Source organism: Phodopus roborovskii, unplaced genomic scaffold (genome assembly GCF_943737965.1).
Source record: "Phodopus roborovskii unplaced genomic scaffold, PHOROB, whole genome shotgun sequence".
Classification (NCBI taxonomy): Eukaryota; Metazoa; Chordata; class Mammalia; order Rodentia; family Cricetidae; genus Phodopus; species Phodopus roborovskii.
Window position 1 is genome coordinate 30,919,610 of NW_026126480.1, and position 24,015 is coordinate 30,943,624.

At 40.1% G+C, this 24,015-nt stretch overlaps 1 protein-coding gene across 1 annotated transcript in view; it reads right to left on the reverse strand.

Moving 5' to 3' along the window:
* Positions 1-4,318: 4,318 nt before the first annotated feature.
* Palb2 (partner and localizer of BRCA2) overlaps positions 4,319-24,015 on the reverse strand; it is a 31,006-nt gene continuing 11,309 nt past the window's right edge. Inside the window, exons 7-13 of the mRNA XM_051192869.1 lie at positions 22,412-22,573; positions 20,726-20,811; positions 17,677-17,838; positions 16,022-16,138; positions 10,716-10,803; positions 9,439-9,587; positions 4,319-4,782 (exon numbers count right to left, since the gene is read on the reverse strand). Of these exons, the coding sequence (XP_051048826.1) occupies positions 4,572-4,782; positions 9,439-9,587; positions 10,716-10,803; positions 16,022-16,138; positions 17,677-17,838; positions 20,726-20,811; positions 22,412-22,573 (975 nt within the window). The 3' untranslated portion in view covers positions 4,319-4,571. The remainder of the gene's footprint in view (positions 4,783-9,438; positions 9,588-10,715; positions 10,804-16,021; positions 16,139-17,676; positions 17,839-20,725; positions 20,812-22,411; positions 22,574-24,015) is intronic.

Consider the following 24,015-nt stretch of genomic DNA (forward strand, 5'->3'; position numbering starts at 1 on the left):
TATGTGATGGAGATGGAGGAGCAGAATGGTACATGCACAGAAGGCTGCCGTTGATAGAGGAGTAGAGTGTTGCCCAAAGGAATCAACAAGATATTTGTGGTTTTTTGTGTATTTTTTTTCCTTTCTAATTTTTGTTTATTTGTTATTTACTTTTGGGGGGGAGGCAACAAGAGTGGAGGACAAATATGGAAGGATTGGGGAGCATGATGTGAAATACCCAAGGAGTTAATAAAAATTGTTATTTAAAAAATACAACAAAAGAATGGGCCAATCCCTGTGTGAATATATATAGAGGAGCTCACTGAATAAAATTCCCTAGTACCTTTGTTTGATGAGTGCCTTCCTTTAAAAATAACTCCTTTGCTTTCCTTACTGCTACAGGCACTAATTTTTTCTCCATTATTTTATGCCTTGGCTGTACTTCTGTTAGCTGTGTAGAGAAGAACTGGTTTTAACTGACATTAAGAAAACTGAGGTGGTGATAGTCCCTGGTGCTTGAAGCCAGTATCTTCCCACCGGGTTCCAAGTACCCTTGATAGTCTGTGCTAATGGTTACAGCAGTGTTTCCTGAGGACCAATCACCTGGATAACATATCCACTCAAACGTTAGACTACTTTACAAAGACACCTTCTTCCCCCTAATTTATTAACTAGCATGATCATTTTGGAATTTATTCAGCACATGGTTAATATAGACTTGACTACTGGGTATCTGAGATCTGTTCTCAGTCTTTTTTTTTTTTTTTTTTTTTTTTTTTTTTTTTTTTATCTGCAATCAAGGAAAAACTTTTGTTTCCTCTTAAGAGTATTGGGAAGACTTCAGCCAATCCTGAGCTTTGCTATAAGGAGTGGGAATGGTTTATAGAAAAGAGGGACTCGGGCCATGTGATGTGAAGATAGGAGCCCATAGCACTGCACTTCCTTCTACCCCCAACTCTTCATGAAACTCTTAGTTTTTGTTATAATTATCTAGTATTTGAAATCTAGATGATTTAATAACCACCTTCAATTAAAAATTTCTCTTTGCATGGCAATAGACATGTAGTATTCTATTTAAGCCCAAGGACTATTTTACCAGTTTCAGTAAGAAACAGTTGTAAACCCAGATAGCTCTGAGAGGAGGAGGACAGCACAAGGAGGAAAAAAGTCATGCCTTCTGAGTTAGGCAGCGAGGTCATCCAGCAACCGTGGGAGAAGATGGGTCTTCAGAAGAACAGTGAGAAAACCGAAACCTAGAGTATCAAGGAACTTATGCTTAGGCTTTTGGCTAGTAACTAAAAGACAGAAGGAAAAGGGAGGGTTACAGTTTTTTTACTTAAAGCTTGGAAAAGTGGGCAGGCGTAACAGTTGAACATCTGAAATTGTATTGTGATCATCTCCTTGGCATTACCATACACAACACTTTCTAACACTCAGCCTTTTCAGTTAGGCAAAAGGAAACTCATATAGATGATAGACTCTAGGAGACCTCCTTACAGAATACACAAAATATCATGATCTGTAAAATAAAAGGTTCAATATTAAGGTTGTGATCATAACCTTGGTACTTGTATTAAGATTTAAGAGGAGCTCTAATTAAATTATAGAATGTTTGTCTAGAATGCATAATGTCCTGGGTTCAATCCCAAGCACTGCATAAATGAGCCAAGGTTGTACATAGTTACCTATAATCCTAGCATTCTGGAGGTGGAGGCAGGAAACAGGGAGGTCTGTCATCTTTGGCTATATAACTAGTTTGAGGCCAGCCTGTGATACATGAGACACTTTCAAAAAGGGCCTTTCAGTAGCACTCCCATTAGAATGAATAAGCACCTCCAGTGCCTATCCTTATACATACCCCAATACCACACCAGGTACCCTCTTCCTTGCCAGAGTTTTAGCATGTCTTCATTTCCTACCTTATTAGGCACAGTGCTGCTCATTTCCTTGTTTTCCAACTGCTCTGCCAAGGGTCAGACTCCCATGCCCATCTATCTGCCTCTATTCTGTCTGGCCTTTATAAGCCGTTACTACTCTGGAGCCAGAATATGACCTGATGTTATAACTCAGCCTCTCTTTTTCAATTGTAAAATAAAGTTCAAACAAGACCGATTCTCAACTCCATTCTCTATGGCATGGCTTGTCTTTGTAACTCTGGGTTGTCAGTCATTTTTGCCTAGAACCCTTCACTTCTGCTTCATCTGCTTCTGCCAAGAATCAGCTGTCACCCTCCACAGAGCTTTCCAGGTAGTACTAACTGCCCAACATTTGCATTTCCATAGTAGCACTGGAACTAACCCTTAAAGGTCCCACACAGCACTTACATAGTCTCCCAGGACAGAAGCCTAGCAGCAGTCCTTATATCCTTAATGCTAATACCACCATCGAGACTTCATGGCACGGGAACTATGACCTCACCCTACCTAAGTTTTTTCTTCCTTCTCCCTCTCTTCTTATGGACTGGATTTTATGTATCCCAGCCCCGCCCCAAACTTGTTATGTAGCTGAGGATGACTTGCTTTCACTTCCAAAGTGGTGGAATCATGGACTTCTATTCCTACTCATTCAGGAGTGGAAACAGGAGGAGCAGAAGTTGGAGGCCCTCCTTATCTACACAGAGTTAAAGGTCAGCCCAGGACTCCAGCCTACATTGACCCCATCACAAGATGGGGGTAGGGGAGTGGGTGGTGATGCATCACTAGTGATAGGGCACTTGAGGATGCACATGAGAATGGAAAAGAGAAAGGTCGTCTCTAATCTAGGATTTTTTCCTTTTAAAGATGTACTTTTACTTGTGTGTCTATTTCTGTATGAGTGTTACTTGTGTGGGTGCATGCCAGGGTCAGAGGAGGGTATCAGATGCCCTAGAGCTCAAGTTAGGGGTAGCTGGGAGTCCAACTGAGGTCCTCTGGAAGGATGTCAAGTGTTCTTAACTCTTAAGTCATCTTCTAGTCCCTAAACTAGGATTTAAAAGAAATTCATTTTGAATTTTCCTTTTTTTACTTTTTTTTTTTTTTTTTGAGATAGGTTTCTCTGTCACAGATATCCACCTGCCTCTGTCCTCCACCCTCACCACAAGTGCCTGGCTTAAAAGGTGTGTACCACCATGTGTGTTTTAACAAATGTATGAAAATCAAGTAGTATAACAGCATTGAAAGTATGCTTTGAGGCGAGGCATGGTGCTGTACTCATTTTTGGGAGGTAGATGCAGGCAGTCCTCTGTGAGTTTGGGGCCTGCCTGATCTATATAGTTAATTCCAGGCCAACCAGGGCTACATAGTGAGGCCGTTATAAAAAAGGATGGGGGAGGTATATTGTGGGCATGACAGTACATACCTATAACCCCATCACCTAGAGAGGCTGAGGCAGAAGCATCTAAAATCTGAGGGCAGCCTGGGTTATGTAGTAAGCCTTTTAGAAATAGACAGGGCCAGCTGAGCTGTGGTGGCGTGCTGTGCCTGCACAGCCAGAGTACAGAGCGTGGCAGAGGGTGTCGGGATTGAAACACTTAACAGACCACCAGAGAAGTTAAGAAGCTGCTGCCACCACCACTGTTTATTACAGAGAGTAATGGGCTTATATACCCAAGCTGATGGGCTAAGCATAGGAGGAAGTCATGCACCACCCACACCTGGGGTCAAGGCACACCTGCACTGAACACTGGAAAGCTTTGAAAACAACCTTGTTTGCTCAACCTTGTCTGCATGGAAGTTCTACATCTGGATGGGGAGAAAGAGAGCTGTAAGGGGAAAGTACTTAAATTTCCCAACAGTGGCGCATGATTTTGAACCCATCACTTGGGAGGCAGAGGCAGTAGGATCTCTGTGAGTTCAAGACCAGCATGGTGCATAAGAGCTAGTTCCAGGACAGCCTTCAAAGCCACAGAGAAACCTTGTCTCAAAAAAACAAAAAAACTTAAGTTAAACAAAAAGTTTTTATTCTAACCTAACTGAAATACTTTTACTATTTATTATTAACTATTCTAGTTGTCTATGTAACCTTTGTGTATGTATACTACACAAGTTCCAGTGTACATGGCAGCAGAGAACCTTGGGTGGTATTCCTTGGGTGTTATCTACTTTGTTTTCGAGACAGGGTCATTCACGAGCCTGTATTTTGCCAATTAGGTTAGCTTTGTTGACCAGTGAGTCCTAAGGTTCTGGCTATCTTTGCCTTCCCAGTGCTAGAATTATAATTCTGTCGTTACACCATTTTCCTCCCTTGTAACTGATGTCAGGTACGTGCAAGCACTTTACTGACCAAGTTAACTTCCCTAGCCTTCTAATTTTTTAAATGATCTGAACAGACTGGAAAAAAAAAGGGAACATGCCAAGCAGAATCCATCAAAATAAATATTTATTAACATTTACTGTTTATGTACACCTGTAATAGCAAATGTGCAAATATGGATTTAAAATCATAACAACAAAGTAAACATAAACAAATATCAGTAGTGACACCATCAAAATAAAATTAAATTTGTGGGAACACAGTCAAGCAATCATGTGAAATATCTTTTAGATAGTGTATTCTTTTTCAAAAAAAAAATATATTACGAGGCAAAATACCCAGGAAACTATTTGCCTCTTAACTTAAAAGTAGCGGTATATGAATATATTTCCATCCTTTTGTCCAGCCAGCAAATGAGAATCTGTATCTGACCATTTAACCAAAGACCAATTCTGACCAGAGACAGGTGGGAGGACAGCAGTGCAGTGGCCCAGAAGCAAGTCCCAAACGGCAATTGTCCCAGAAGTCAGGACTGCTGCTGCAATGTGATCTTTCACATCCCCTTCTAGGAACCTGAGACGAAGAAAAAGAGACAGTTCAGATCCCACGTCAAAGGCTTCAGAAAGGGCCCAGAGATGGCTCTGGAGGAAAGGTACTGACATCAAGATTAATCCCTGGAACACACATGATGGAGAGAAAAATGACTATTGAAACTTGATCTCAGGCTACCACATGCTCACCATGACACATGCTCCCAACAAAACAAACAAATAAATAAAATGTAGAACATAAAACTTAAAAAGCTTAAAAACAAAACAAAACAAAAAAACCCCATGCTCCCCCAAAACCAGCCCAAACCAAACTTCTCTCATTGTGAAGGCCTACACCACAAGTTGAGGAATGCCAGCCCTGGACACCACAATTCAGTTGCTGCCTCTTACACCACAGAGGCCCCTTACCTTCTCCATGCTAATCACTCAGTCTTACCTGAGTGGCCTTGCTCTTCCTAGTGTCTCCATAAGACTCTAACCCTGAATGGTAGCATGCCTAGAAACTTATCATCCAGGCCTCTCACAACCATACAAGTTCACTGGAAGCACTGTCCCAGCTTTGTTATGTTTTTATAATCACAACACTTTTCACTATATGAGATTACCATGTTTCCGTAATTTGGGAGTATACATCTCCCCCAAATTCTCAAGGTTGCCTTATTTTTTGGCAGTCCTATGGGATCCCTAGAAGCCACAAGCATGACACCTTGCTAGGTTCTGCCACTGAACTATATCCTCAGGTTTTCTTACTTTTTCCTCAAATTAAAAAGACTTATATTTACTTATTATGTGTTTGTTTATGTGTGTTTAATAATCCCTGAAATCCACATGGTAAAAGGAGAGAACTGATTCCCACAAGTTGTTCTCTGTTCTCCATAGTCATACTCACTAAAGAAATACAAACAAATAAACAAAAGGGGGCTCTGTATTCTGTTCCTAAGCTTAAATTCTAAAGAAAATAAGTGTTGTGTGACCCTGAGCAAATTAACATCATCAACAGATGGGGATGGTGAGACATTTACTTCATCATAGCATTGTTGTGAGGATGAATAAAATAGTTTGATTAAAAAGCTTTCGGGGAAGCTAGGAGGTGAGTTCAAGGCCAGGCTGGTCTGCAGAGCAAGTTCGAGGACAGCTAGGGCTACACAGAGAAACACTGTCCCGAAAACAAACAAACAAAAAGTCATAAGCTTTGGAGGCTGGAGAGCTGACTCCGCAGTTAAAAGAACTGGTTGGGCTGCTTTTCCAGAAGAATATGGTTTGATTCCCAGCTCATAACCATTCTAACTCCAGTTCCAGGGAACCCTACATCTTCTGGCCTCTTGGGCATTGTATATACCATGTGCAGAGACATAAATGCAGGCCCACACATTAAAAAAAAAAAAAATATAAAACAAACAAAAACCCCCAAACTTAGGGAAATGGAGAGATGGCTTGTTATACCCAGTCTGTTGTGAGCCAAGAGGAAGGAGAGAGACAACAGTTATGGGTTCCAAAGTCTTTAATAAATCACCACATAAGCTGGTCATTGATTGATCAGGGCTGCAGGACAAGGACTCAGGAGTCTTATTTCTCCTGGCAGCCTGGACAAGGACTCAGGAGTCTTATTTCTCCTGGCAGCCTGGAACAGGGGCTGAAACAGGTTTATAAGCACAAAACCATAAATACAATTGTTCTAAGTCCCAGTTACATTTTTCACCAATCAGGATCCAGGGATCAGGTGCTTTTCCTGTGTCCCATCATTGTCAACCTGCACAGAATGTTCAACCAATCAGATTCATCTGTTCTTTCTGTTGTTAGGAACGGCCATAATATCGTAGAGAACTAAGGGGCATAGCAGACTGTTTAGGCTAAGGTGCTTTTACCTGCTCCTTTCAGGCACAAGGATTAAAAGTATTATCTGCTTTTCCAGAGGATCTGAGTTTGACTTCCAGGACCCACATGGTACCTCACGACTATCTTTAAGTCCAGTCCTAGGGTATCCAAGACCTTCTGCCCTAAATGGGCAATGAACAATGTCAAGTCCTTATATAGTTAGAAAACTCTTATGCTTTTGTATAATAAACACTTACCAACAGGTAAATAGATGCCTGAACAGTAAAGGCTAGGTCAGACTTCATATTGAAAAGTACTACCTAAAGTTCATTTAAACGGTCTTTAGTTAGGTCTTTTTTAAAAATTTATTTATTTTTAATTATGTGTATGTAGCTATATGTACGTATATGCATGTAACTGCTGGTGTCTACAGAGGCCAGAAACATCTTTTGGACCTGTCATACAAGCTGCCTGACATGGAACTTCGGCAACAGTAGTACATACCTATAACTATTTTTTTTCTTTTGTTCAATGGCAAAGTCGGAATGCAGGATGCCGTTTATTGAGGGGAAGGAATGGGCACAGAGGAAAATAACAGGATTTTCAGGTTTAACTCCTCCAAACACACAGGTATGTGTAATTGAAACAGGAAAAGTACCAATAACATCTCTGGGGCCAGGAGTTCCAGCCAACAGCAGCTTCCATCTTCCATCTCTCCAGACCTAGTTTACGAAACGTTCTCTTTTTTTTTTTTGGTCTTTTCCAATCAAGACTTTGCTATGTAACTAAGATTGGCCTAAATCCTTCTGCCTCTGGATTACAGGTGAGAAATAACTTTGTGGTAAAAAACTTTGTGGTGCTGGGCTACCAAACCCAGGTCCTTGTGCCTGCTAGACAAATGAGCTACTAGTTAAGTAAAGGTCAGCCTTGTTCTTATTTGTGGCAACAGACACTGAGTCAAGGGCCTCAACTATGCTGAGTTATAAGAACATCACCCCCAGACAGGCTGCTTTGTGTAGCCCTGGCTGTCCTATGCTCATTCTGTAAATAGGCTGGCTTAGAACTCAGAGATCAGCCTGCCTTTGCCTCCCAGGTACTGGGGATAAAGGTGTACACCCACTACCTGTCTTAAAATATTTTCTTTTGGGAGGCAGAGGCAGGAGGATCTCTGTGAGGACAGCCAGAGCTGTTACACAGAGAAACCTGGTGGGGGGGGGATATATATATATAAAATTTTCTTAAACTATTTTGATTGTTTTTAATGACCTCTGTATGTGAGGTCTGTTTATAGGAGTGCAGGTGGCTGACAAGGCCATAGGTGTTGGATCCCCTACAGCTGGAGCTACAGGCAGTCATAAGTCACCTGGTGTTGGTGCTGGAAACTGATCTCCGATCCTCTGAAAAGAGCAATTACTGAACCATCTCTCTAGCTTCCTTAAAACATTTTTTTTTTTTTTTTTTTTTTTTAGGAAAAAAACAGGGTCTAACTTGAATTTTTTTTTTTTTTTTTTTTTTTTTTTTTTGGTTTTGACTTTTTTCAACACAGGGTTTCTCTGAGTAGCCCTGGCTGTCCTAGAACTTACTCTGTTGACTAGGCTGGCCTTAAACTCAAAGATCCATCTGCCTCTGCTGCCTGAGTGTTGGGATTAAAGGTGTGTACCACCACAGCCCAGCCGCTATATGTTTTAAAAACAAAGAAACAAATCTAGGGCTGAGGATGTGGCTCAGTGGTTGAGTTCTTGCCTAGCAAGCATGAAATGCAGACTTAGGCTGGGTGGTTGGTGGTACATGCCTTTAATCAGCATTCAAGAGAAGTAGGCTGATCTCTAAATTCAGGGCCAGTCTGGTTTATGAGTTCCAGGACAGCCAGAAACCCTGTCTTAAAAGAAAAAATAAAATAAAAATAACAACAAAAAGAAAGAATAAAAAAGAACAGAAAAAAGAGGGCCTGGAGAGATAGCTCAACAGTTAAGAGCAGAGATGCTTTCCCAGAGGACCTAGGTCCCCCAAAACCTACAAGGCAGCTCACAGATGTAACTCTAGTTCTAGGAGATCTTATGTTCTCTTCTGTCTTCCAGGGGCACCAGGCATGCAAGTCCTATACAGACATATATGCAGTAGAAATATTCATACACATAAATAAATAAAACACAAAGAGGAAAAACCTATTTAACCCATACTGAAGAACAGGGAGTCTAAAATTTGACTCAACTCCAGTAAACATCCTCGTAAACATCATCTAGTAATGAGGACTTTCAAAAATATTTATTTATTTATTTATTTATTTATTTATTTATTTATTTATTTATTTATTTTTGAGTCAGGGTCTCTCCTTGTAATCCTGGAACTTGCTACATAGCCAAGGCTGGTCTTGGGCTCACAGAGATCCTCCTGTTTCTGATTCACAATAGGATTAAAGGCATGCACCATTGTATTTACTTATTTTATTGCATATTTGTATTATTGTATTATATTTACATATTAGAAATTATATTTATTACTATATATGATGTGTGCCTATGAATACAGCTACACATATACAGGGCACAAAGGCCATGTAGAGATCAGAGAACAAATTTTAGGAGTTGGTTCTTTACTTCCACCATGAATTCCTGGGATCAAACTCAGGTAACCAAGCTTGTAGCCAGTGAGCCACCTCCCCAGCTCAGTGGTAGAGGTCTTGAACCCAGGGTATCAGGCACACCAGGCAAGTCAGAGGTCACACACTGAACAACATTTCTAGCCCAACAGCATTTAGCATCTCATATGTTCTACTCATTCTAGTAACACAAAAGTACCCAGCTTTATATCTGCCGAGTGTCTTCCAAAATACCTCACCCTTGAACAGCAGTCAAACATTTACCTTCCAGCTTGCCCTTCAGGAAGACAGCACAGCAGAACACCCAGACTCTGAGCTGTCTTAGGGTTAATCACCAGAAGCTGAAACATGGGGCTTCCAAAGGCCTGGCTCTCTTTGGCACAAGGATGACTCAGAACAACAAATAGGAGCCCCTGATGAGGGAGAAATAAACACTCAGATTATCAAGAGTATGTTTGGCAGTGGTGACAAAACCAAAGCAAAAGGAATGACCAACAGACTCTTCGATAAGCAGGACATAACCACTGGCTTCCCTTCGTTCAGCAACTGCTGAGAGGATCTCCACACTGAACTTCTGGATCCTCGGCCAGTCCTGCCATCCTGAATCCAGCTGACTCATCAGTTTCCTATACTTTAGCTACATCAGAAAAAGGCTGGTACAGGGAAGGAGGTCACAGAGACATAGGAGCACTCAAATTGGAAATAACTCATTTAAGACCTTCCCCTGATTTAAAGGACATCGACTAGGAATAATCAGTATATTCCAAATATAACAGTTACTTTAAATGAAAAACAGGTAAATTGTAGAAATAAATTCAACCTTTTAAAAAATGTATTATTATTGTTATTTACTTTATGAGCACTGACTGGTGTTTTGCCTGCATGTACGTCTATGGTGAGGGTGCTGTATCCTCTGGAACTGGAGTTACAGACAGTTTAAACTGCCATGTGGGTGCTGGGAATTGAACCCCGCTCTTCTGGAAGAACAGCCAGTACTCTTAACCACTGAGCCATCCCTCCAACCTTCCAATTCAACCTTCTTAACAGATTATAAAAGCTAAGATCAAGATTTTTGTGAAGACTGGTCTACATAATGAATTCTAAATCAATCAGGGTTCTGTCATGATTTTTACCCCCTCCCTTTCCTTTTTAAGTAGTTAGGCATTCTAAAAATATGAACAAAATTCATAGCTTAGAATGTGAATCTTTAAATCATACAGGTAGAAAATGAAATAAGCAATCACATTGTACTAACATTTATTTTCATTTGTAAACTTAAAAAAGAACAAATAGGCTAGGACTGTAGCTCAGTCAATAGAGTACCTATCATGTGCCAGCAATCCCATCACTGGAGAGGCTCATAAGTTCCAGGCCATTTTACTCAATACATGGGGACTTTCAGGCCAGTCTAGGACACATGAGACCCTGTCTCAAAATAAAGCAAAGCACAGCACACTGCCATCCAATTTGATGACTGCTACTGTTACTTCTCTCACTAGATAACACAGATAAACACCAAGTAGCCCTAGGTCACTACTCACCATCTCAGAATAGGCTCTGTGACAGATCGAAGCTTGGTAAGAGTCATCAATGTGCACCTTTTTCAGGAGTTGGCCAGTTCTTAAATTCCTTAAGACATCAAAATAAATGGGGTGATTACATTCTTTCAGTAAAATGATTTTCACATAGTATACTTTTTTCCATTGTTTGAAGATAGGGTACTACTTGTAGCCTACCTAGGCTAGCCTCAAACTTGGCTCTTCTAGTCTCAGCCTCTCAATGCTGGTATAGCAAGCCTGCACCACCATGCCTGACTCACACATAATGCTCTTTATTTGTTACAGACTATTTTGGGAAGTGGCAAAAGGAAATCAAGGGATAGAGCCCTCTACTTTTGTAAAGCCACACTTGATACACTATTTTTTGTTTTTTTGAGAGAAGATCTCACAATTTGCCCTGGCTAGTCTAGAATTTTTTATGTTGTCCAAGCTGGCCTCAGATTCAGAGATCTGTCTGCCTCTACCTCCTAAATGTTGGGACTAAGGATATTCACCACCATGCCCAGCACTTTATACACTTATTAAAAGTGTAATGACAAGTTAACTTTGCCAAAAATTGAACTTGACAGTTTAGCCTTGGGTGAACTCTGCTACATCACTGTGGATAATCTCTCTACAATCTACTCAACATCTTCTCCATCTCCCTGTGCTTGGAAGTAGGCTAGCTTCAAGTTACACCACTTACCATTATGAGTCATTCCCCCTACCTGCCATGATGGTGGCACACACCTTTAATTCCAGCACTTGAGAGGACAGAGGCAAACAGATCTTTGTGAGTTTGAGGTCAGCTCAGTCTACATATCGAGTCTCAGGAATGCCAATGCTAAACAGAGAAGCCCTGTGTCAAAAAAAAAAAAAAAAAAAAAAAAAACCAAATAAAATAAAAAATGATTGTCCCCCCCCCCCAAATCTTTTTATACACACACACTGTATGCTTGTGACAGCAGAGGCCAGAAGAAGTCAGAAGAGGGCATTGGATCCCTTGGAAATGAAGTTATAGGTAGCTGTGAGCTCCCTGACAAGTGGTACTCCAGTTTGTGCTCACTCTTGTTATGGGTATGTTTCCCACTGAGAATGACTACATTACCACATTACACTTAAAAAAAAGATTTACAGAACTAGAGAGATAGCTCAGAGGTTAAGATCACTGGCTGCTCTTCCAGAGGTTCTGAGTTCAATTCCCAGCAATCATATGGTGGCTCACAAACATATATAATGAGATCTGGTACTCTCTTCAGAGAGTTGTATGTTGTAAACATAGTAAATAAATCTTTTTTAAAAATTACTTAAAAAAAAAAAAGATTTATAGTGCTTTATCTTACTCCCCTGCGATCTTGACAGTTGGTCCTGGTTGGGGGCTGTCATGCACCTAACACAAGAAGATGGTGGCTGAAAAGAAGACAAAAAGTCTCAGGAGTTGATCAACTTTAGGCTACAACTTGTTATGAAAAGTGGAAAATATGTGCTAGGATACAGACAGACTCTGAAGATGAGCAGACAGGGCACAATGAAATTGGCTATCCTCACCAACAACTGCCTGGCTTTGAGGAAATTTGAAATATAATACTATGCCATGTTGACTAAAAACTGTTGTCCATCACTACTACAGTGGTAATAACATTGGATGGGGCACAGCATATGGAAAATACTATAGAATATGCACACTGTCTGTCATTGGCCCAGGTGATTCTGATGTTATCAGAAGCATACCAGAACAGACTGGTAAACCAGGAAAGCTTTCCTTTAATACAACTTTACCAGATCTCCCTAAAAACAAACAAACAAACAAAAAAGATTTATTGCTATTTGTATTTTATTTATTCATATCAGAGCTAGTCCAAAATAATGGCATGGGCAAGAAGACTGAGGTAGGATAAAACACAGGAAAAGAAAGGGTAAATATAAGGAAGGAAACAAAAGCATTTGTTGGAACTGCTCCTCATCTGTGTAGAGGATCTGTGATGCTGGTAACTGTTCCATCATCACTGTATTGATGGAAAAACTTTCCCTCTGCCTCTCATTAGCTACAAGATTACTTTTGTGACATTTATAACCTTACCGATCAAGGGCTGCCTTACATTACTGCCAACTGTTCCCTCCTGAACACACTGTGTATTCCCCTGGCTCTATACCTTTCCTCAGGTTATCTCTTCAATATCCTCCCCACTGCTGGACAACTCTCATCTATTCCTTAAGTCCTAGATCATATCCCACTCTTCCAGTCTTCAGGAACTCAACTTAAACTCTCCTTTCTATCTATACTAGTTCACAGCCACCCTTCTCTTTTCACTACCTACATAACTGTCCACATCTCATTTTATATGCTACAATAACTAAGGCAGACCTTTCTTTGGGCAGCAACTGCATATGAAAACACTAAGATTGCTCCTATCCAAGATACCAGGACATGTTTATAAGCTACAGAAGTTAGTGTGTGCCCTGTACTTACTAAATGCATTCCCCCATATCCCAAAGTATTTTATCTAAACCTGTATTATTTCAAACTTCTTTGAACTATAAAGGAACATACTGAAGTGATATACTTCAAACTGTAAAATCTTATTTACCTATTACGTTTTAGGAACCTTGGGACAGGATTCATATTTGACTCATCTTTGCACCTTCAAAGAGAACTGTACATAACTGTCTCTTCAATGCTTAAAAGATAGTACTCAGCAAATACAGCTTAATCAAGATGAAATATTTAGACCTAAAGCAATAGTTAGGAAAAAAACAGCCATCTGAGGGCCAGAGAGATGGCTCGGCAGGTAAAAGTGCTTGCTAGTCAAGCCTGGTGATCTGAGTTCAATGCCCAGAAGCCCCTCCAAAACCAGCTACAATGGCAAGCATCTGCAATCCATTACTCCTATAAGAGATGGGAGGGAAAGAGGGGAGACTGAGCAAGAAACTCAAAGGCAAGCTAGGCTGGAATATAAGCACGGGAACAGAAACAGAGACCCTACCTCAAGAACAACTCCTGAAAAGTGGCCCTCTAACCAAACCTCATACACAAACTAACCAAACACTAAATATGAATCACTTCACAAATAGAACAAACCAGAAATTAAATAGGACAGATAAACAAATATCATAAAAACCATTAGCTGAATGTGGCAGCATACATGTGTAAGTAATCATGGAATCTGGAAGACTATAGGATAATCATACATTTGAGACTAGATGGATTACATAGTGAGTTCCAGGTCAACCCAGGCCAAATAGCCAGGCAGTCTTGACAGTAAACAAGCAAACAACAAATGAATAACTAAAGGTTAATGATAGATTCTTGTTAATGGTACAACCATTATCTTTTGAGTCCTTTCCTTACGGAGCTAAGGTAGGTATTAAGAACACAGCCCGGTGACGTGCATCCATAATTTTTTACACTTGGGAGTCTGAGGAATGTGTGTTAGTGGCCAGCCTGGTCTGCACTGAGACCCTGTCTCAAAAACCAAAGAACAGCCAAATATCTCTGTACTATCTACTAATGGGGGAACACAGACATGGTAGGAAATGATAATGTACTTCTTATACTTAATACTTTTCAGACTATCTCAGATACATTCAAAACTCTGGATTCTTTTAGGTTCTTCTGAAGAATAGCAATTTTATTTATTTGTTCTAGTAAACAGTTAACGTGGACAAATTCAAATTCCAAATGCAGAACTTCTATTTCAAGTCTTTTAAGTCTTAATGAAGCTGCTTACAGTTTACCTTGTAAAAAGTAGTTAAAAGGGATAGCTAGAGCCAGCAATGGTTCATACATTTGTATCCCACTGCTCAGGCACTCAGGTAAGAAAGCAGTTGAGTGTGTGCATGGCCTGGGGACATGGTGAGACCACATTTCAAAACCAAAAATAAGTATGCCAGATAATTAGGTAATCTTACTCAGAACTCAAGGTTCCTTTTTCATGTGAGTGTGCACAAAGGACAGAGGAAAAGCTTGGGTTTCTTTCTTCCTCCTTATAATTTTTTTATTCTGTGTATGCACATGTGTGTATGTATGTGTGGTATACACATGTGGATAGTATGCACATGCTACTCTGCACATGGGAGGGTTAGAGAACAATTGTGAGGAGTCAGTTCTTGGATTACAGGGGTCAAACTCAGGTTTTAGGATTGTTTGGAAAGAATTCAATACGCTAAGTCATTTCACCACCTAACTAATGTGGAACTCTCTATGTAGATGGGTAGATGGAGCTGGCCTCAAACTCACAGAGATCTGCCTGCCTTTACCTCCCAAGTACTAGAGTTAAAGCCACATGCCACTGCTGCCCAGTTTATGCCTCAGTTTTTCAAACGTAAGTTGTGGGAATCAAATTCAGGCTATCCTGCTTGTGAGGGAAGCACTTTATTAAGTGAATGAAGATCTATCCCTAGCATTCCTTCTTTGTCAATTTTCTTCTTGAGACATTTCTTCCTACTTGCTACTTCCTGGTTACCTTGAACTCTATCCGTTGGTCAACATTTTATCACAAAGCTACACATAGTCTGCAGCTCTACATTTTCACCAAAAAGTTCCCTTCATTTAATTTCACTGGCTGGCTTCTTATCTATCTTGTGGTACTAAGCATTGAACCCAAGGCCTTGCACGTATCAGACAAATAACACTTAAAAAAATTGTGTTTTTGATTGTGTAGGATATATGTCTGTGAACCATGTATGTGACTGGTGCCCATGGAGGACAGAGGAGGACATCAGACCCCTTGGAACTGGAGTTACAGACAGCTGTGAGCCACCATGGGCAAGTAAGAATTGACCCAAATCCTCTACAGTAGGAGACAGTGAGCTTAATTGCTGAGCCATGCTTCCATTTCAACAACCCTGCATCTTAAAAATAGTTTCCTTAAGATTGTTCTTTTTTCTTTTCGAGTTGGGAGGTGGTGTCCCACGCCTTTAATCCCAGCACTTGGGAGGCAGAAACAGGCATATCTCTGTGAGTTTGAGGCCAGCCTGAAAGCAATACAGAGAAACCCTGTTTCGAAAAACCAAAAAAAAAAAAAAAAATTCACATATCTGGGTTCATTTTCTTGGGGAGACAAGGACAAAACTTAAGAGTGGAAAAAGAGAAAACTTCCATCATGTTTGCAGTCTCTCTTTTTCTGAGGCAGGATTTTTCCACGTATGCAGCTGAGATCAAATCAGCCTTCTCCCCTCAGTCTCCTGTGTTCTGGGATTACAGGTGTGTAGCATCATAGCCTGTCCATGCCCAGCATATCTAACCTTCACAACTCTACATGAACAGAAGCATATTTGTATATAGATGAGGACCTAGAGCGAAAGCTTACCAGATCACAATGTTGTTCACAGTGGTGGTACCAAGCAGAGCATCCTGCATCCCCTGGACTTCAGCAAAAGTCAATATAGTCTCATCAGGGGGCATCAAAAGCTGTTCATCTTTGCTACTGGATATAAAACAATACCGAAAATCACTTTTTAAGTTAGAACAGTTTCTAAGTAGTCTTTCTATACATTACTGGACTATGTACAATAAAATATTAAAATGAATAGCAGAAAAAAGTTGTAACCAGAAGACATGTGTTCTATATCTTCTACAATGGACATTTTCTTATCTCATCTTCCTGGACACATTACAACCACCTAAAATTTACTCTAGCCAATGTTAAACTCATAAATACTCTGTTTAAATCTATTGTTTCCCATTCCTACCTCAATGACTGTAGTAACAATTTATGCAGGTGACCATCCCTGAAAACTGACATTATTGTGCCCTTCCTCTCGAGACACTCAATTAGTAGGTTTAGTGACTCTATAGGTTCACTTCTCACACATCTGTCATCTTTCTTTGTCCATCAACACTTTCCTGGTGATTGTTTGATTTGAGTCAGGGTCATTTTCTGTCCAGATGACTGGACAGTACTCACTATATAGCCCAGGTTGACCCAACTCACATCAATTCTCCAAGCTGCTGGAATTATAAGTGTGAACCACCACAGGTGGTTCACTCTTATAATTTAAGGACTCACTTGTCTCTTGCCCGGATTACCATGTTAGTTCAGGTGTAACTATGACAAATAATAAGCCTGCCCTCAGTTATTAGGAATGACAAAAAACAATAATTACAACAGGCTGAGAGTGTAGCTCAGCAATAGATTATGCTTATTATTGTCCAGGGTTCAATCCCCAGGACTAAAAGTAAAACAAAGTAGGGGGAAAAAGTACATGATATGATATGATAAAAAGAGAAAATGTTTGTCATTCAGGTTTTCATGTGCTGAACTTGAAGTACCTAAGAGATGGCTATTAAACAAGCATGCAGGTCTAGAGAATGAGTAGCTTAGACCTTGCATCTAGATGGTCAGTGACCAGTGAACATAAAAGAATATGTGGAACAAGGCACTCCTAATACTTAAGGGACACACACAAATTTCAAAGAAAGCCAAAGAGCAAACTACATTTACTGAACCTCTCCACTCCATTGGCTTCCCTGGCTTCCACCTTTTCAGTCTGCTTGTTGGTTGCAATGTAACATTAAGACCATGTTTGCTACTTGTAGTAGTTTGAATGTAATGAACCCCCATAAGCTCATAGGAAGTGGCACTATTAAGAAGTGTGGCTTTGTTGGAGTGGGTATGGCCTTTTTGGGAAGAAGTGCTCAGGATACCACCCAGTGCCTCAGTCAACTTCCTGTTGCAGGCAAGATGTAGCACTCTCAGCTACTACTCCAGCACTGTGTCTGCTTGCATGCTGCCATACTCCCCATCATGATGACAACAGACTGAACTGTAAGCCACCCCAATTAAATGTTTTCTTTATAAGAGCTGCTGTGGCCATGGTGTCTCTTCACAGCAATAGAAACCCCCACTAAGACACTACTCCACCTATACCATAAAAATCAGGGTCCTAGCCATACACATTACCTGATGCCTGGGATAAAATGCCCCTTTACAGAACAGTGAAGACCAACCAATGCTTTACTCACCCTCCATCTTCAGCAAATGTCAAGACTTGTACTTGTTGACTGCAAAAGGTTCCAATGCTACTCACTAGTCTTCTCTTGGTCAGACCAAGCACAGCTTTTATATTTCCAGATTTCAGTAGTACTTGCTTTTCATTTTCATCACCAGAGGAGCACAGCAACGCCCTAAACCAAACACAAAGGCAAATGGGGACAAGCCAGTAATCCGTGAGCAATAAGGGACTGAGTACAAATTTTAAGTAGCAACTTCAGTCAAAGATATCAGTCTACACATGATTTATCTTTATTTATTTACTTTTGTTTTTTTGAGACAGGGTTTGTCTATGTAGCTTTGTAGATCAGGCTGGCCTCGAACTCAGAGATCTGCCTGCTTCTGCCTCCCTAGTACTGGGATTAAAGGTGCGCACCACTATCACCCAGCTCATGGTTTTACTTTTTAAGGATTTTATTTTGTGTGTTAGCCAAAGATGTCAGTCCACACATGCCTTATTTTTTAAGGATTTTTTATTGTGTGTGTGTCCATACATGTGGATGTGTGTCCTGGTGCCTGAATGCCAGAAAAGGAATTAGGACCTCTCAGAGCTGGATCTACAGGTGCCTGAAGGGCAGCTGGCTTGTTATGTGGGTGTTGTATTCTGAACTGCTAAGCCATCTCTCCAGCCAATAGAATTTTGTTGTTGTTGTTGTTGTTTTGGTTTTTTGAGACAGGGTTTTTCTGTGTAGCTTTGGAATCTGTCCTGGAACTCAATGTGTAGACCAGGCTAGTCTCGAACTCCTGAGTGCTAGGATTTAAAGGCATTTGCCACCACCACTCCGCTATTTTTTTTTGCTGCTAGAATTTTTTAAGACAAGACTCACTATGTAGCCCCAAAAGGCTTTGAACTTACAGGGTAGATCAGGCTGGCCTCAAACTCAGGTATTTGCCTGCCTCTGTCTCCTAAATGCTAAGGGTAAAAGTTTGTGCTACTATGCTCAGCCAGATTAAAAAAAAAAAAAAAAAAAAAAAACACATCTCCTTTTAGAAATAAATTTAGATTTCCCCTTTCAAAATATGTGAAACACTGATCCCTGTAGTTCAGGCTGACTTAAAACTCAAAATCCTCCCTCAGCTTCCCAAATAGGAGTGTAGTGTGTTGCCATGCCTGGATCTCTCTTTCCCTTTCTCTTCCTCCCATGCACACTCTCTTTTTAAATGATTTATTTATTTTTATTTTATATGCATTAGTGTTTTTGCCTGCCTTCATGTCTATGTGAGGGTGACTGATCCCCTAGAACTGGAATTACAGATATCGGTGAGCTGCCATGTGGGTGGTAGGAATTGAACCCAGGTCCTCTAGAAGAACAGCCCCTCCAGTCCCACTTGGATCTCTTTTAAGATTAAAAAAAAAAAAGTTATTTTTATTTTCAATTACATATATTGGTGTACCTGTGTGTGGGTATGAGCACCTGAGTGCAGTGTTCACAGAGACCAGAAGAAGGGTGTGAGATACCCTCAAGCTGGAGTTACATGTAGTTGTTAAGCTACTAAGGGTACTGAAAACTGAACTTTACTCCTCTTGTGAGAGTGGTGTGAACTCTTAACTGCTAAGCCATTTTTCCATCACCCTGAGATTCTATTTTTTTTTCTTTTTTTTTTAGTTTTTATGTGTATGTGTGCATGCCTGCATGAGCTTTATGTGCACAATGCACATACTGGAGCCCACAGAAGCCAGAAAAGGGTAGTAGGTAGTTGTGAACCTCCACATGGGTGTGGGAATCAAACCCCAGTCTTCTCAAAGTAGTAAGCACTATTACCCACTGAGCCATCTCTCCAACCCATTTGTTTTGAGTGAGGATCTCATGTAGGCCTTGAACTTCCTATGTAGCTAAGGATGAAGATGACCTTAAGCTCTCCTTCAGCTTCCTAAGTGCCAAGATTATAGTGTGCCATCATGACTGCCCCTAAATTAAAACAAACAAACAAACAAACAAACAAACAAAAACCCCCAAAAGATTTAGCTGGGTGTGGTGGCACACACCTTTAATCCTACCACTTGGGAGGCAGAGGCAGGCGGATCTCTGAGGTCAAGGCCAGCCTGATCTAGGATGGCTAGGGCTACAAAGAGAAACCCTATCTCAAGAAACAAAACACTCCCCCCTAGAAAAACAAAACAAAAACAAAGGTTTATTTTATGGTTATGTGCCTGAGTATATGTACATGCAACACATGTGTGTAGATGCCTGGAGAGTCCAGAAGAGGGTGTGTGAGCCACTTAATATAGGCGATGAGAACCCTGGATTTTCTGCAAGAGCAGCCAAGTGGCCTTCAACACTGAGCTATCTCTCCAACTTAAAAAATCAGATTCTTTGATGGAATTAAAGACAGATAGTTATGGTTATAGTTTTCCTTAGTTAGGATTAAAGATAAGTTACTTAGACTTTAAACACACAAAAATAAAAAAGATGAAATATTTTCTTAAATCTTACTAAATGTTAATGAACTAAATATTGTTAACTGTGATTCTTACTTGATAAGTGTTGTGTGATATATTTTACTATGTTAAGGTTAAAACCCTTCCTTTTATTTAGACAGAAAAGAGATGATGGGAGATGCCATTATGTATATATGTTTCTCATACTGGTTAATGAATAAAGCACTGTTGGCCAATAGGAAAGGAAGATAGGAGGGACTAGGAGACAAGGAGGAAAGAGGAAGGAGTAAGGAGGAGTCAGCATGGAGAGAACAGAACCGCCATTCCTCCGCTCTCGGTAAGACCACGTGGAAATACATAGAAATGGGTTAATAATTAAGACAGAGCTAGCCGATAAGAAACAAGTAACTGGCCAACAGAATTGTATCTAATACAGAGTCTCCGTGTGTTAACTGGGGCTAGCACAGCGGCGGGACTAGACCAGGCGGAGGGCGGAAAAACCATACTTCTTACAACACCCTGCTTTTAAAACTTAAGTGTAGGTTACAGTGTGTACTCAAAATAATCTGAAAAGGACAAAGATAAAGATGGCATGGTGTTAGAGCAAGAGATCATGTGTGGGGTCTTGAGAAATTGCATACCTGATTTCTCTGATTTCCAAATTTCCCAAAGCCACACATATAAGATTGTAAACATCATGCACTGGAACTATTTGTAATACTGGAACCTACATAAAGCAAAATTATACTTAGTCATTTATAGTTTCATGAGTATTTTATAAAAATTTATCATATTCTTTTCTTTATGTTATTACAACTGAGCACAGGGTCTTGCTCATGCTAGGCAAACACTTTATAACCAAGCCGTATTCCTAGACTTTTTACTTTTTAAGACAGAGTCTTATTAAGTAGGTTCACCCTGATCTTATGATCCTTCTGCCTTGGCCTTCTGAGTAACTGAGAATACAGGCCTGAGCCAGCTAATCATATTCTCTTTAATTCTCATGTAACAGGTTTAATTTTCAGCATCTAAACAGATGTGAAGGTTCAGAAAAATCTTCTTGCCCCTCATAACTCCTCTTTGGTGTGTTTTTGTCTTTTTGAGACAGGATCTCACTATGTAGCCCTGACTGACCTGAACTCAATTTGTCCATTCATATTAGCCTAATTAGTGAGTTCTAAGCCAATGACAGATCCTTCTTCAAAAAGCAATATGGACAGTATAAGGACTGACATGTGACATGCATGTGATGCTGTCCTTGGGTCCCCACAAACACGTATACTTGAATCTGAATACGTAGGTGCAACCACCTGCACACCTAAATATACAGGAAGGGAAGGAGGGGGAAGGAAGGATGGGGGAAGGGAAGCAAGAAGGAAGGAAGGGACAGAGGGAGGGAAGAAGACAAACCCATTCATATTTAGGGGTTGGAGGTGAGGTTCAGTGGCAGATCATGAGCTTAGCATGAATAAGGCCCTGGGTGTAATCCTCAAAGCAAAAAGGAGATATTCAGTTACCTCTGTGCAAAGACCAGTGCTCAAAGCTGTGAGCATAGGAAGAACAAGGAACAAGTACAAATACATATAAAGAATACAAAGAAAAGCCAGACATATGGTGTGTGTACCAGTACTTAACAGGTAGAGGCAGAAGGGGCAGGAGGCCAAGGTAAGCTTCACTACATGGGGTGCTCCAAGCCAATCTGGGCTACATGAGACACTGTCTCAAGACTCCCCTCTCACCAAAGAAAAGTAGAAATGAGTATAGTACATGTTCATATGGATTTAAAAATCTTAAACAAAGATGGTTTAAGATGGTTCAGCAGGTAAAAATACTTGCTGTACAAGCTTGGTGACCAGAGTTCAACTCCTGGTACTTGCACTGGAAGGAGAGAACGATTCCTGAAAACTGTCTTTTGACTTCCAAACACTTGCATGCACATACTCATAAAAACTAATAATATTAATAATGATAGTAATAGTACTATTTCTAACATAGTAGTACTGTAACCACATTAGATGTGTATGAAAATAAGCAAAGATAATTGCATTTTGGTGAAGGGGAAGAAACACAGCTATCAGCAGTTTGAATGGTAGAACAGATCCAAATGCAATCTTCCCAACAGAGCCACTGAAGAACTCCACTTGCATAAAAGCATGATCAAACAGTAAGACGCTAACGCTGGAGTCAAGATGGTGAGCATGTAGGACTCAATGTAAACTTTAAGTCTGAGATGTTTCATAATAAATGCTTAAACATGAGTCGCAGATCTCTGCTAAGCTGCCCATCGGATTGTAAATGCACCTTTTAGTTCTAAGGATTGGACATACCTCTGTGAAGTGCCAGGTATGAACTTTTTCCCACTGCAAAGTATCCAGGGGCTTCCAAAGAGAAACCACATCTTCACAAGCAGTTATGATACATGGCTCCTTAGCACCAGCTCTTTCCCACCACACGGCACTCACATCCACAGAACAGGAACTGGAAGGATTCTGACCCAGAAAGATAAATTACGTTAAAGTTCCACTTAATGTAAAGAGTAAGTTCGAAAAGTGAAGTCACAAAGATGAGAAGAAATACCAGCTAAGTAAAATAAAAGTTTTATGTAGGTTTTAAGAGCTTTATAAATTTTATGTCACAAAACAAACAAAATATCCAAAACCATCTATTAGATTTACATCATGATAAATGTAAAAAGGTTTTAATTCTAGAACTAAATAAAATGTAACCGTAGAATGGAATACACTCTGATTTAACCACACAAAAGTGCCCATAAGAACTTAGTGGTTTGGAAATTAAACATCCTGGTGAACAACTCAGGAGTTGAAGAGAGAATTAAATTGAAACCATACACTATATCCTTCAGGCTGGTCTTTCAAGTGCAGGGATCACAGGTCTACCCCACTTTAATATGCCATTTTTGATTAGGACAAGAGTACTATGTGTCAAAACCCACAATCATGGCCAAAACAGACTTTTTCAGAAAAAAATAAAATAGATTACACACAGCTCAAGATGTTAATAAAAACACAAACAAAATAATGAGAACAAAGTAAAAACAATGAATGGACCAAGTGTGGTGGTACATGACTATAATCCCAGTACCAGAAAAAGAGGCAAGAGGATCCTGAGTTTAAGGCCAGCCTGAGCCACACACTGAGACTCTACCTCTAAAACAAAACAAAATCAGTATGACCAAGAACTAGTTGCTTCTGAAAACAAACATGCACAAAAAAGACAAAAAAAGACAAATTTTTAAAGTCTGATTCAAGCGTAAATTACTTTCAGAAATTCGGTAATAAGGACTGAGGATATGGCTTATGTGGCAAAGTACTTGTCTATTGCATATAAAGCCCTGGGTTCAATCCCCAGCCCTCCACAAACTGGGCATGATGGAACATACTGTAATTGCAGCACACCCACAACTTGGAAGGTAGAAATAGAAAGAAGGATCAGAAGTTTAAGACTATCCTCAGCTAAACTGGGAAAACAAGGCTGGTCTTGTATACTTCAGACCTTGCCTCAAATAAATAAATAAATTAAATTAAAAAAAACAGAATGAGATGAACATGGTGGCACACACCTCTAATCCTAGAGTTTGAGAGGTAGAGGCAAGTAGATCTCTGTAAGTTTGAGGCCAGCCTTGTCTACCATGCAAGTTCCAGGATAGCCAGGACTACAGAGAAATCCTGTCTCCAAAAACCAAAACAAAACAACTGTAACCTTTAACATATAAATTTGAAAATATGAACAAAATGATAAATTCCACTTGAATCTAAGGTATTCAAATTGACCTGAGTTGAGGATGCTACGAGAACACGGCCCACAGAATCAACTAAGGGCTCACAAAGACTAAATTGATAATTAGACCCTGTGTGGGTCTAAGGTAGGTCCTCTACATATATGTTATGGTTGTTAACTTGGTGTTTTGTCA